Source organism: Pleuronectes platessa, chromosome 5 (assembly GCF_947347685.1).
Source record: "Pleuronectes platessa chromosome 5, fPlePla1.1, whole genome shotgun sequence".
Classification (NCBI taxonomy): Eukaryota; Metazoa; Chordata; class Actinopteri; order Pleuronectiformes; family Pleuronectidae; genus Pleuronectes; species Pleuronectes platessa.
This window is the reverse complement of record NC_070630.1, coordinates 21,546,357-21,561,749: the sequence shown is the minus strand read 5'-3', so window position 1 is coordinate 21,561,749 and position 15,393 is coordinate 21,546,357. Positions and strand designations below refer to the sequence as shown.

General features: G+C 41.0%; 1 protein-coding gene across 1 annotated transcript in view; it reads left to right on the top strand.

Annotated features, from left to right (window-relative positions):
* The window catches only part of phldb1b (pleckstrin homology-like domain, family B, member 1b), an 81,231-nt gene that overhangs the window by 19,170 nt on the left and 46,668 nt on the right, over positions 1-15,393 (top strand). Inside the window, exon 5 of the mRNA XM_053423106.1 lies at positions 9,759-9,884. Coding sequence (XP_053279081.1) covers positions 9,759-9,884 — 126 coding nt within the window. The remainder of the gene's footprint in view (positions 1-9,758; positions 9,885-15,393) is intronic.

The following is a 15,393-nucleotide window of genomic DNA, read 5'->3' as shown; positions in this document are numbered from 1 at the left end:
ATGTCTGAAGCTAACACAGTCATGTCCAATGTGGGGCTGATACTGCACATAACAGAAGAGATCCAAATCACTGCTAATGGACTGTTGGTGACTGGTGCATAGATGTGATTGATGTTTGTTATGTTGAATGTGAGGAGTGAAAATATGAGCCCCAAAATACGTCAGAGCAAGTCAAGGAAAATGACTCGTATTTTGTTTTCAATTAAGGCTTAGTGCAAGAACAAGGTTATTAAGAAACCTCCACATGGTTTGGAACAATTGAAACCAGATTGTGGTGCAGTGGTTGTCCATGGAAAAAATGATGCCACACACAGTTTGCTATATTCGCCACCAACTACTGAAAAACAGACGGGAAAGAGCTTCTGAGTTGGCACAAGGATTATTAGTGGAAACTGGAGCCAAAGAATATGAATTGGGTCGAGGTGAAACCAAAATACAAAAGTTGCAGTAGAGATGGCTTTAAAAAAATCATGAATTCACCAGATTCAGATTTTTATGCACCGAATTGCCCAACCTCATTGATATCAGTCCCCCAATCAAGTCAGCCTTTTCCATCATGGTCCACGTATTATTCTCTGAGAAATTGACATGTTAAAGAAAGTGGGAAAAAAATGTCCTGGCTTCTGATCCGGGTTTTCACCTAAATTGATTGGCTTCTTTCCTGACCCGTACCACATTCTTCCACCAAGTTTTGTGGTAATTGTTTTTTACGTAACCCCGCTAAATAACAGGCAGACAAATGCAGATGAAAACATAACTTCCTTGGCAGAGGAAATTATGCTATTTCTCATTGGATCTAACATTACTGCTACAGTAGCTGAACCTTTTGAAACTTCATTAATAAATGTCAAAGAGACCACCCCTCTGCTGTGGAGAAAGTTGATCCCCAGAGAGCTCGACCTCCATCAACCCCTGGTTCTCCTTTCCTGTCACCGCAGCTGATTAGCTCCTTAGATCACTGAGGAAAACATGACCTTTGAAGACGAGGCCTCACAAGTTGAAGCTCAGGATACACAGGAGAACGTTTTGGGGAGCTCTGGGCGGCTGTGGCTGAGGGGTAGAGTGGTCGTCTTCCAATCTGAAGGTTGGCAGTTCACTCCCCAGTCTGACCCATCTGCATGCCGAAGTGTCCTTGGGCAAGATGCTGAACCCTGAATGGCCCCCCATAGAATAACAAAGTGCTGCGAATAGATGCACTGTATGAATGTGTGTGTGTGAATGGGTGAGGGTAAAACTGTACTGTAAAGAGCTTTGAGTGCTCATCAAGACTAGAAAAGCACTATATAAATACAAAACCATTTACCATTCTTTACACGAAAGAAAGCATCTTAGTGCTTTGCTCAAAGAATTGTACAGAACTCACTGCTAACTTGGTGCTTTCCGCAGAAGCTGCGACCAATTGGATGTTGAGCCCTGTTATGTAATTTTGAGGATTCATAAATGTGCTGAGCAGCTCACAGACATACCAGAAAAACAGACTCATCCAAAACATCTCTCACCTAAAGCCCTCCCAGTCTAAATAGAGGATTTAGTGGTTTGGGGTGTGGTTTATGGATGGTCAACAACTCCACCCATTGGTTTGGTTGATATGAGAATGGTATGTGGTATGTGCTGGCGATAAGGTGAGAAAAATACCCTTTATTTGGGTGGAGACTGGTGTTTGAGACCAGAAACAGCTGCTGTTACGTAAAGTTACAGTTAACATAAGTGATTTACTAGCTCCGTTTTTTTCTGCTCCTTCAATCTTGGTTTTTAAATGTTGTTCAAGTTGGAACTATCCCAACAGACCTCTCTTCATACATCGGTCATTCACAGTTCATTGACTTTACACAGGTGCTTCCATTAAATTAAACTGTCATTCCCGTAATTGCGAAACGAACCACTGCTGTTTCTCTGTGTCAACACTTGCAAGGGTGCTCTTTAATGGATAACTGTATGATTTACGATCCGAACCATCCCCACCTTCTCCCCTATGAGGATGATACATGGCCTGTTTAGAGCAGCTCCATATTCCTAACCATTCCAGGGACCTGGATAAATGCTCCATGTCTCACAGGATCATAAATCTACTGCTACTTAGACGAGATCTATTGTGTGACGCTCCCTGCAGTGTGGCTCCTCGCTGCTGGAGGATCCATCATGATAAGTAGCTGTGCGGTGTTGTAATGCTCGACTAGATGAGTGCTAATTGGTATCAAGAGACTGCCAGTAATGGTCTTCAGACAGCATTTCACTAAAAGTCAATGGATTGATTAGGAAGATGCTGTGTGTTCTGCCTGACATTGGCTTTGCTTCGTAAATAGTTTTTTCACTTTTTTTTAACTGAGCAAAGATGTGAGGTATTTTGGGACGATTATGTAGCTATATTATTAAATGCTGACTAATTCGGGATCGGAGATTATAAAGAAAGTTGTTTGGACCATATGTAAAGGCATCAACCAATCACTCTAGACTGATGTAGTTAAGGATACAACTTACCTTAAACTGGCCCACACTGGGTCAACACACTCCTGGTTGTTGGTCCTCTGCCTCTACACATCTGGTGCTAGCTTCCCAAGGACGCAGGACTGGTAGGATCTCAAACCGTCCCAGCGACTTCTTAAAACATGTGCGTAAGTGCTGGGAGTAGAGCTTCAGCCCCTGTGTGAGGCAGTGGAACCTACCCTTTTTCTTTCTTCACCCTGTAGAATGGGAAATGGGGAAATGTTAGTGAGAATGAGGACAAGATCGTCTTCACTGGATGATACTGAAGACGTTATATTTTTCCAAAGAATGATCTAATGCGCGTCTATTTGAGACTTTTATTGAACAAGTTTTGCAACGGTTGCAAATTTTCAGCTGCTGGGAGTAGTTTTGATGTGAAATATTTGCAGGACTGTATTTCACTTTTTCATGTTTTTATCCATCACAAACCCTGGTGGGTAAAGACAGACACGTGTTTTGTGCCAACATGGGCAAAGGGATTTAAATTAAAAGTGTTTTCACCTTCATGAAATGAATACAACGGCCAAATATTTGGTTAGTGATATAATGTTGTTAGTCAAGTGGGAGCTAATGCTATTGACAGTTGTCAGATCGTGAAGTCAGTGTTTCTAAACAGAGAGATTGATTTCATTTTGGTTTAGGTAATGTAAAGTAGGAGAAACGTTTACTAGAGCTGGTTGATCATTTAATATTCTCAATTATTGATTTTGGCTGGCAGCTAATATTATAGTTTTCTAATTGTTCTACAAAAGTCTTTTATCTGAACAATTGTTGAAATGATTAGCTTAATTTATGATCTGATCAAACTTGGGGACATTTTTGTTGAGCATAACAATCATTTGATCGTATTATGTAGTGTTTTTGGACTACTGGACCAAAACAACAAGATGTAAACACATGCTCTGGGTTTTGGTATATTGTCCTAACATTTTTGCTGTTTTGTTACATTTGAAACAAAAATCACTCCTGTAATTCACAAAGACATTAATTTCTCATTACCACTCTAGTCTAACTTCTGATTCCAAATGTAGTAAAAGCTTGAAAATAAAGTATGATAGTGAAACAATGCAAATAAATCACACATCAATTTTTCTATGCAACTATCAAGTCAAATTGTGATTTGTTGATATGGGCTACTAATGCTGCATCATAGCCAATGCTTCTGAATGAGCAAGTGTGTAGCGTGTGTAGACGGTATTTGTGTGTATGTGTGTGTCTTTCTGCTCTGTTTTGCTGACTCATCCCTGGTGGCCACTGTCCTGTCAGTGACCACACACAGGGCGCTGAGGGTGCACAGATACAGGGGCCGGCTCCCTCAGGGGCAGCAGACCTTTCAGTGTTTGAGTGAGTGTCAGCTGCCAGCAGCAGTTTGTGCTGAGAGAACAGAGGAGAGGAGGAGAAGTGTCTTTTCTCATCCATCAGCAAAAACCTCTGCCCCACTCTGGTGCCTGTATGTTCATGCACACATTACTCACAGATACTCTTTGTTAACTCTTGGAACTTCAAAAGCATCAACTGAAGTTCATAAGTTGTGGGAAAAAATGTATATATATAACATTTAGAAAACAGATGTGTATGGGAACTTTTTGGAGATTTGTCCATTTAGTTTTTTTGCCATTTGTTTTCCAGTTATCAGAATTACCAAAACTACTTTTCATGCAATTTTGTAGAGGGGTGGGGCATAACAGTAAGGTGCCATTGAATTTTGGCGCATCTCCGGATCAGGGTGCGGATCCAGGAATTTTTCTAAAAATTTCTTACATGTTGTGAGAGGGCGTTTTTTAAACATGTTTGTTGACTTTTCATAGAATAATTTATGGATCTTGTTGAGGTTTTAGGGGCTGATGTTTATGAGTGTGTGCAATACCTTGCTGAGCCAAATGAAAATCTGGATCTAGTGAATTCAAATGTGGTATGTTGGGCTTTGGCAAAGGTATTTGCTCTACTGAGTGACATTCTACGTTTTATGTTTATTTTATATCTTCAGAATCCCTGCTTGTTAAGATCCATGCTAATTGTGTATTGAGTGCGCTAATTTAAATACAAATGAACAACTAGGAAGTTAACTAACTAACTAATATGAATTTAAAAGGAATTAGCTACAGCTGATGATTGTTATATAATTATTTTTGGAATAGAAAGACATAGAAAAAAGCCAGCTTGATGCCATCCGTGGTACTTTGAGCTAAAAGATGCCTGTTCCGTAATATCTTCATGGTCTTTTCATAGAACATTTGAAGTCAATAGTTTTTACTGCTGCCAGATATGAATTTACTTGACCTGGAATTCAAAAGGAGGTGGTATTAGTGTATAATTTAAGATATATGCTGTTAAATAACAACCTTCCTCTTCTGGTTTTTCACAACCAGATAATATCTCACTGATATAGGATTTTCATTTACCCCTAAAGCAGGACTTTATCAAGTAATTTATAACAGGACACGGTTGGAGGTGTAGAAGTGAAGTCATCATTGTTCTCCCACGTCTCCTGTCACTGTTTTTACCCAACTGCTGAGTAAAAATGTCGCACGGTGTGCCACAGAGCCAGCTCTGTTATGACTGCGTCAGATACATGCGATTTCAAGCCATGCTCTTTTACCTAGCATTCTTCCATGAAGCACCTGAATTGATCTTTACTGGGGAAATCGTGTTAGAGCAAGTCCGAGTTAGCAGTACGTGTTGGGAGTCAGGGAGGTGACGGGAGGAGAGGTAGCAGTACGTGTTGTGAGCCAGGGAGGTGACGGGAGGAGAGCGCTGCTGGCAGAATCCAGAGGAAACAGGAGCTAGGTGAAGGAGTCGGATGACGCCTGAAGTGGGGAGCATGAAGACACGGTGGCTGAGCTGACGTGGCTCTGCAGACCGCGGTATTAACATCCCGATGGCTGCTTCCAAAGGCCTTACTCAGCATCTTTTTGTTTTTCCTTTCATGAGCGAACTGATGGTGTGCTCATTTTCCTGCTGATGAAACGTCCAACTATTGACAGAAACCCTTTCAACTGTGGAAAATACAAACCAAAATTATGTTGAGGATAGTGTTGTAACCACTGAGGGAAACGCTGATGGAAACTTTAAAAACAGGCTTCTGCACCACTTTCTCCAGATACTGATGGTAAAGAAGACTTACTAATGCAAACAAGCAGAACTCTATTGGCTCATGCGATATGTAGCACTTATTGTACCAATATAAAATATCTATTTCTAAATGCTTTTTAGCACTGTCCCTGTGCTAGTCAGCAATTATTTACAAGCTTAGGATTCCAACTTGCGGATGTTACTGTTCATCTAAGTTATTCAGAAATGTTTGTGAAGAGATTTCTTATAGTTCAGGGAATTTAAAATGTTTTAAGAACAGCTGCCATGATTCACAAGTGTGGTCGTGACCAAAAGGTTGCTAGTTCAAATGTTGGCATTGTTTACACTTGGGTGAATAAAGACCAAAGAAAAACCACAAATCAACACCCAACAACAACAAGTGGCTTCTCCGTTCAATATAAAGAAGGGCTCTTGCTTAATGTGTTTTCATCCCGGCAGTAATTATCCCAACCCTGATGACTTGCATGAACTTGTTGTAGCTTAAGCAATCAGTTTGGAACTCCTCAATACACTGCACCATTTGAATTAACACTCAAAGCAAGGTTGAGTGTTCAAGAGTCCTATCTTGTGTGGAATTTGATTGTTCTCTAAGTGTCTTGATGGGATTCCTTGTGTTGCTCCAGTTTTCTCCCACTGTGTTAATACTTACAGTTTATTTGGTGACCCTCAACTGCCTTGTGATGTGTGTCTTGGTGGCCCTGTTAGACTACATCCATACTGCTACCTTTTTGGATGGAAAACGGCTTATGTGACCACTTACATGTCGATGTACACAGATTGATAGCTAGGAAAGAATAATTCATTTCCTGAGCATGTAAGCAGTTGTATCATTGTAAAATACAGAATTTACCGGCACAACAGCTGTTAGCAAACACAACGAGTCAACACAATTTTTATTGATTATCCATGTTCAGTTCTACACCGGTAGCCGAGTGTAATGCCAGTTGTTCTCTTCTGGAAGAGGTTATGCGATAGGAGTGTGAGGAATCAGCAAAGGCTAAATTGTATCCATAGCCAGGTTTATGTATTTTCAAGCAAGTTAGTTAGTTCATGTGTTGGGTGAGGGAGCCCAGTGAACGTGGAAAGATTGGGTAAGACTTTTTAAAAATAGAAATGGAATTATGGTATTTTCTGGTGGAAACCGGTGTGATGTCTCTTCTGAGTGACTCCTGAAGTGTCTCTGCTTTTACTGACCTGTTCCGCTGCCTCTGGGCTGCAGATTTATCTATTTGTCACACCGGCCACTTTCCATCATTGTGCGTCAGTTGTGTCCGTGCCCGCCGCTTGTGATCTAATCAGGTGTTTCCTCCCAGCCTGTCAGTGTGTGTTTGTCCAGAATAAAAGGGCATCTGGCTTTATTGTACATCACCTGTGTCATGGAGAAGTTTCCACCTTCTGGTTCTCCTGTGACGACAAGCAGGAATCTTATCTCTGCTCTGCCTGGAAGACCTCTCCCTCATAATCTCAGCAGGACAATGGCGCTAAATTGAGAGGGCAATTAACATGTGACCGCTTATCTTTTATCGGCCGTGTTGCACATGAAGAGGGTGAATTATTTATGTGCATTACGTGTTTTGACCTTTCAAATCTTTATGGAAAGTGGATGTGATTGGTATCACCATAGAGACTGAGTTAGTTTGTAGGGTCTGGGGCCTGATCAACGTGAGGATCAGCTGGGTCACTTCATGACTAGTGTTTTTAATATTGTGCGTCTGCTGCTTAATATTAAGAAAAATAATCCTCAGCACATTTGTATCCCTTACTCTTGAATAAACACAAACAAAATATGTATCACACAAGTAATGGATGTTTAGGAAGAATTTGGGAAGAATTCAATATTCATATATTGTTAGCCATCCAAAGTGGATATGGCACATTTGCTAGCAACATTCGGGTGGTTGCAGAGCATGAGGTAGAGTGAGTTGTCCATTAACCATAAGGTTAGTGGTTTGATCCCAATGCACCTCCAGGCTGCGGGCCAGTGTCCCTGGGCAAGATACAGCTGTGCCGGCAGTGTGTGTGTCTGAGTGTGTGTTTGAATGTGTGCATGAATTGGTGAATGTGACTTGTATTTAGTGTTAGAAATTCTATAGATGTTGACCTTCAGAACAAGGCGAAAATGGTTGTTTGGTTTAATGCCACATGAGACTCATGGTCATTTTCTCCCGTTGTTGTTATAAAAATATTGATAAGTACAGCCAGCGTTTAAACGTTGAAACCTAAATTGAGGCACCACTGGCTGCATCAGCTGCCTTATAGTAGCACTCTATGTATTTATACATTAACTTTGAACTTTCTAGAAACAAATGCAAATATGAAATCATGCCAAAATATCAAGAGTTACAGCTTGCACAGTTTGGTACATATTCCACATATTTTTTTGATCTATAAATTAATATTTTTCAAACAGAAGACTCAGTCTCTCATTACTTTGTCTTGTGTGGGATTAATCATCTACCAAAACAGCATTTTTCCAGTTTATTATCTCCATAATTAGATGCATTTCCTGTAAGGATGTTGTGGCAAGGCACATCAGACAGTTTGAATGTCTAAACCCATGGGTTTAGTTTACGGAAAGAAGACTCATTTAGCGTTGGGGGTATTTTACTAATTAAAAATGTAATTAACATTCCTGATGCAACTTGCTGCTTTCCAGAAAGAAAAAAAAGAGGCTTTGAAATGCAAATGAGATGCTAATGTTTTTTTGTGTAAATTATGAATTTCTCATTTTGATGCAAAGCCCAAACTGGTGTGATTCTTAAAGATGATTGCTGCACTCTGTCTTTTATGTAAGCAGTAATTTGTATCATGTGAGTTTATCACCTCACAGTGATAAAGGCGCCCTAATGCTTTGTTTTTCCATAAGTCAGTGTTGATGATGTCATCTGAGTTAGCACAGCCTTTTCATACGGTTGGTTCCTGTTTTAGCAACTTGCACTGCTTCAACACCCCCACCCGAGCAGACACACACACACACACCTTGCCAACCTCTCTTGGCTATTACGACATTCCTCTGTGTCTCTGTCCAAACTGTGTGCTTAAAATAGTTGCAAGCTAGGTTAATGTTTAATTGGAAAACTTAAAAAAGTCATTTCATATTTCAGAAAATAAGCTAATTTGTTTCACATCTGAGAGTCAGATGAGAGGGAGGGCACCGCTCACACATCTGTACACTTCATATTAGGCTAGATATAGCAGGTGAATAACTGAACTTACCATTCAGACTGGTAGCTGGGGCCTCTGAAGCTTACTGATTAACATGCTGTCTCGTTGTGTTTACTCTGTACACCAACAGCTGGGTTATGGTCCCGAGTTAATGATATAGCATGGCTTGATATATTCAGAAGTCTCACCACAGATATAAGTGCATTCAGTTATGTAACTGTAATCTTTAGTTTATTGTCTATCCACTTTTATCTCGCAAGAAAAGAGGTCCTTAAAGAAAAGCTGAGGCAAACTGCTGTCATCTGAGGTACAGTGTCAGCGTACAGGCTGCTGTGCATAAACAAATCAAATCAGTTTTGTTAATAACAGGCACAATAGACCATAATCAATAGTTTGTCTACTTGATTTAAAAAGTTAAAACTCTACTTTCTAAATCTGCTCAATGGATTGTCACATTGACTCGTCTATCCATCTTCTGAGATAAGACTGATAAACAGGAAAAAATATAAACAAAACTACAGTATTTGAACATTCAGAAAAGGACTTCTTGACTTGTTGGCAATCTATCATCCTGGGACGCCACTCAAGCTGCTGCTCCTTTTTGCTTTTTATATTGTTATTTAGTTCTTTAAATTATAATTATAATGATATTGTATAGTATAATATATGTATAGAATACAAAATAACAAGGCCCTAATTCTGTTCTCCATCTAGTGTTTTGCACATGAATTAAAAAAGAGACTCACTCCTACATGCTTATCTGCCATGTGTACTAATATGTTTATTTATAAGTCTGTATGGTCTGCATTTAAAAAGTGCTTTTTAAGTTTTGATGACCACTCAAAGCTCTTTACAGTTTATGTACTTTAAAGAAATTGCACGTTTAGCTCAAGTGGGATTCTGAGCCTCACTAACTTCTGTAGTTCCCTGAAACTAAAGGTAGAACATTTTAAACTGTGCTGTTTTTTGTGTGGGTCTAAGAAATTAATAGAAACTACATTTGTGCTCTTTTCCAGGCTGCATGCTGTGTTTTGGCCAATCAAACTTCTTCCGCTTCAACCACCCTGAAGAAGCCTTCAGAATGAAGAGCATGATGCCCCAGGGAGGAAGCGTCTCCACGGGGGACTACAGAATGCGTGCAGGTAATCTAATCAGGCACTAATGTACACCTTTATATTAAACCCATTGATTTGTGTGTTTTTCTGCCTGTTTTCACTCAAATGCTCTGTCCTTTTCCACCTCAAAAGAACACAAGGCCAACATCTGGGCACATTTCCTGATTCATTAAGGTTGACATTTAAGTCATTCCTTGTTTACTGTTAGTTCTATAGCTTTTAGCAAAGCGACACATCACTGAATATATCTTTTTTAATTGTTCCTTGTGGACACTGTTTTCAAAGAAAATTATTTTTAACAATTGGTCATACTTATTGTTGGTATTGTTATTTTTTTTTAAAGACTACTGACTGGACAGGGGCTGTTCAAGGGGACAATCATATTCTAGCTGCCAACCCTGAATTTGTCTCTGTATACAGGGCTGAGCCAATATATTGCTTTTGCACCTTGATTACCTTTTCAGATTTAGCTTTTTTGTGTTTTAATTATTATTATTTATTTATTTTGTATTAATAAGCTAAGGGAGTTTACACCACTTTTGCTGTTAGATCTGCTTTAAAGCATGGGCACATTTCATTATTTTTAATGCCCCAAATGGTTCTGTCTGAGCATTTCTACATTAAACATGTTGACTATGTAATAACAGCTCTGCTACTAGAGCGTTATTGTTGGTATCAGCATTTAAAATGCAGCACCCTTTGAACCATGAAGCCTGAAGAGTGGCCAGCATGTTTTATGAGCATCTCATTCCTCTACTACTACAAGCAAAGTTTTTATCTATACGTATGCCTTCGTATATTCTGAATATTCCTCCTCATAGGCTCACTACTATAAGTGTATCTTTTCTTGGCCAGCTCCACTAGCATGGATCTGCCACGGCGTTGTGTCATTTCCCTCCTACTGTTGACGCTGCCTGCTACCAGGGCACGACTGCAGCGCGCAGTCATGATCGCCGAGTGCTTTGTTCTTCTTCCCCGGCTAATGAAAGCCTTCCGTTGTTTAGAAACCTACCATTTTCCTCAATTATGCATTCCTGAGTTGCATCCAGATGAAGACTGCTTATGCCACTCCCATGATAAAGAAGGCATATCTGTCATATCTGCTTGGAGAGACTTTGAAATTGCACTTGTTATCTGTGTATGGACTCGTTAACCAGAGTTTTGGCACGTACATGCCTAGTGTACGTGAGTTGCACGTGATAATGCGTTTTAATGCGTGTTATTATTGGCTGAGATTAAACATGATACAGAGTGAAAGCACTTGCGTGCATAGTTTGAAACTGCTGTTTTCTATTGGACCTAGTGATATGGATGTAGCATATAAGTGCCAATGTGTTCAGTAAGATAGGAGATCAGGTAAAGGTCAGGTCTATTACACATTGGTTATGAATATGAATTGGAAGGTGTCATGCACCATGAGGCCAGCAGCAGGTGAAGTTGGGAAAAGAGGAAACAAAAAGTCCAGTCAGTTACCTCAAAATGATGAAGTGTGCAGACACCAGGCTGAAGTTGGTTTGATAATCACTAGCACGTGTTGTACCAAAGGGTCTGTATATAGGTGAAGTTGGTGAGAAGTTTACATTGACCCCCTGCATGTGTCAGTCTTACCGAATGTACACACCAGCTGTGATGAAGATTAGGTGACTGGTACATTTGCGTAAAAGTAGCTTTTCCATTTTGCATCTGTCCTCCTCCTGTGTCCATGTGTCACACAGCTTTGCGGTGCCGGTCACGTTCACCTGTCTGTTGTTGGGTTTTGGTGAGCCTTGCCAGGTCAGTGACGGGTCCACTGACCAGCTGTCTCCAGCCAGCTGTCTTCCAGCTCCCACCTCTTCACTGATTGGACGTTTCCTGTGCCTCTCTGCCAGGCCAGCAGACGGCTTTGTGGCGCTGAGCTGTTTGCTTAAAGAGGCCGAGGGCTGGGGTTACAGTATCTTTCTCAGAAACTATTTATATACCTCCAGTTCGTTCTACTGTCTGCCACCTCTGCCCCCTCTGCCCCCTCCATCCCTGGGTTACCCCTTCAGCTCCCTCTGCACTCCCCCCCACCTGCCTGCTATGTGTTTGCTTCGTCCACCTTCCGTCTGTGGTGCGACGGCTGTATCCGACACCGGCTGCTCGAAAGTGTTTGTTAAGCATAGCTGCGGACAGAGCTGACTGTTTGGGATGCGGTTGATTGTTATTGTGGTTACTCTATTATTCATTATTCATTTTAGATTTTATTACGCAATAAAAACAATGGGAGAAATAATCGAAATACAATACAATAGAGTTTGATTATTTACAGGACAACAAGAGAAGTCTGTACCTTTTATTCCGTTAACTCCGTTAATGGATTAATAAGGTCCCTATTTTAGGATGCATTTGTTTAGTTTTATTCAGAATTGTATATAAAAAAGCTCAGCATAGGTATGGTACATACAGTATAACCTATTAAATAATTGTTCTGCATTTGTTGTTTTTTTGACAGGACATATGACAGACTGTGAAAACTGAATATTATTGTTAAGACTGTATCATATTTTATTTGATTATATTATAAGCATGTGTTTAAATGGTGGCAGGATATAATTAACTCAGTTAACTCAAGTATTTTTATGTCGCTCAATTTATGACAACACCTACTGCAGTAAAAATGTTCTAATCCATACATAATAATTAACTTATACAAAATATACAAGTATTCCAGTATACCATACACATTGCCATTTATTTGTTGCTTTATAAATACTTTTAATTTTGATACTTCAATTCCATTTTGTAATAATAATTTTAATTTATGAGACATAATTAAGTATTTCCACTGCAGGAATTTTTCTTGAAAGAAACCGTTAACCGCGCTTAGTTTTGGTGAGTGTCATAAAAAATCAAAGAAGTTTACGGTCATATAAAATATGTTTATGGCTTGAGTTCTTATTGTCGGCTGTGTGTGTGTGTGTACCGGCAACTTCAAACAGATGCACTAAACACAGTGTTTTTAAATTAATTAACTTCCACAATAAGAAAACAGTTGTCGACAGAGCTCAGCGTCGTTTTTTCTTCACAGTTTACTCCCATTGGAAGTTGTTGGAATAAGACTTTAGTTCCTGTTTAAGCTAATGTTCTGTCCTGATTATCAGACTTTGATATAAAAAAATATATTTTAAAAAGTCTCTCATTGTAACTGAAGAAAATCAGTGAATGGCATTCATTGGTGTTCCGATAGCAGAACAACTCAATGCACTTAATGCAGTTGAAATACCAGTAAAGTAAAAATAATTATTTCAGAACAAACTTCTCATCTAAAATTTGGAAAATAACAGAGAACAGTCCACCGCTGACAGAGTACAGAGTACAAGTTCACAGCAACCTGAATAGGAAGCGCGACGTCACCTCAACCAGGACACCGGGAGGAGGACGATTTTACCTTCAAAATAAAATACAACATCATTCGTTTGCTAGGAGCGGTCTATTTAAGAAGGTATTCAACTCAGCATTCTGGTATCATGTTTTTCTTAAAATACAGTGTACAGTGTAGAGCCTGCCTACTATTACCTGTCATAACTCAAGTGACAGCGTTGGTATTTGACGTAACGAAAATACACTTACTCTCACACATCTCACTCACTTACTCTGAGGACATCACATTTACCCTGAATTTGTTTGGTTATAAGCGATGTCACGAGGTTTACAGTAATATTTCCCGCGTGCACTTAAACATGACCGCTGGTTTTATTTTGAAGGCCGTGGTGGGGACAAGACGTGTTTTGTTTCCGGTAGCTTGACAGCGGAGGTACCGTGGGCAGCGGCGGTGCCTCAGGTCCCCAAGCCCCGGCTGAAACATCCCCCTCGCCGGTGAATCTCCAAATTTCCCTCGGTGTGCGCAGAGCCAGGCGCGGCAGGGCTCCGTCACACCCCGGTGCGTCTGTCCGCGGGGTCCGGAGGATGTGGGCCCCAGTGTGCGGTCATGTTAGCAAGTGAAGCCCGATGACACTGACCGGGTCGCAGTTGTGCTCCTTCATGTGAGTAACCCCGCTGCTCGGTGTGTGAGGGCGAGAGAGGTGATGAGGCACCGGCCACAGGACACGAGACCGTTCGCTTGTTTGTCCCGGAGGTTTGACACAGGTCTCCAATAAAACACCTGATCAAGTAGAAAAACACACATATATTTTCTTGGAGCACCGAATCACAGTGTGAGGGGGGGAATGTGGGGGGACAGTAGAGGATCCTCATGTTTTTGTATCGTAACAAGCTCTCGCTGATGATGTCACCGATGCCGAACAGTAGACGTCATCGTGTTTAACCACATCTCTCGTGTCGTGTCGTGTCAGACTCGCAGTTTCACCGCCGTGGCAGCGAACGTCAAATAGCCCGATTTTCCAACGAGGTTTGGCATGGTGCACTCAGAGGCGATGACATCATTGCATGGGTTTTCCCTCAGCAAACGGATGCATTTATTTTTGTCGCCCCCTCCTCTCTGCAGCCCACCCCCCTTATTTTTGACCCTGCACGTAATAACCCATCAGGGTTGTTGTCATTGAGATTCACGTGGAGCTCAACAGATGAGGCGTGTCTGTGTGACCGCCTGCAGACCACGATGCTCTATGATGCTCGTGTGAATGTGTGCAGGTGTCGTGAAGGCAGCGTCATCGCACGGGAGCAGGCAGCGTCCATCCCTGCCGAACACAGCTGATGCATTATTTGTGCCTATTCTTTTGGCTGATGGTACTTCGCTCTCTGACGTCATCTCCACTAAGAGACACTAAATTGACTTCTGTTTCTATTCTGGTCTGTCTTTTGTGTGTTATCTTCTGCTTGACTCCGTTGTCATCTGTCTGATTTCTAATGTTATTACAACACCACTGAACATGACAGCTCTATTCTTCTGTCGTCTCGCGTTACCTCTGTGTTCGCACTAATGACTCCTCACTGCAATTATCCTCATGTTTCCATTGAAACAGACATCGAGTCAATTTACGCAGATTTCATTTAGCAGTAATAGAACCTGATCTGTGCTCTGATCCTTGCCCTAAGGCCACGCTGGTGAATCTCCCACGTGGCCATGTGTTTCTGTTGTAATAATCGACTATGCTGACATTAAAGAGAGATGGTTAAGATTAGATTATTCGGCCTGTGTGCTACGTTGCTTTCGGGCTTTACTGTAATTGGGTTACGCAGGCACATTTTCTCCTGATCCCTATCCATTGCACACGCCTGTCTCTCGGTTCATCTCCTCGCCCGTGTCCTTCCCTCTTTCCTCACCACTAATACCTTCTCTGCCCTTGTGATTGTCCGGAATCTACACTGGGCCAGGAAAGCATGGATATTTAATGAAGAAGTTTTCCAAAGATCAAGACTGGACGTGGAGGTTCTGAATTATCAAGCCAATTTGTCATCATTCCTGGAGGAGTCCGATTCTTTTGCAGTGATTTGCAGTGTGCGATTTCTGGACAGAAACACAACCTGACCAAACAAGGCACAAAATAACACTTTGCAGGAATGAAAGCAACGCACCTTGTATTAGTGATGGGAAGATAAGGGGCAAAAACAGCAGCAA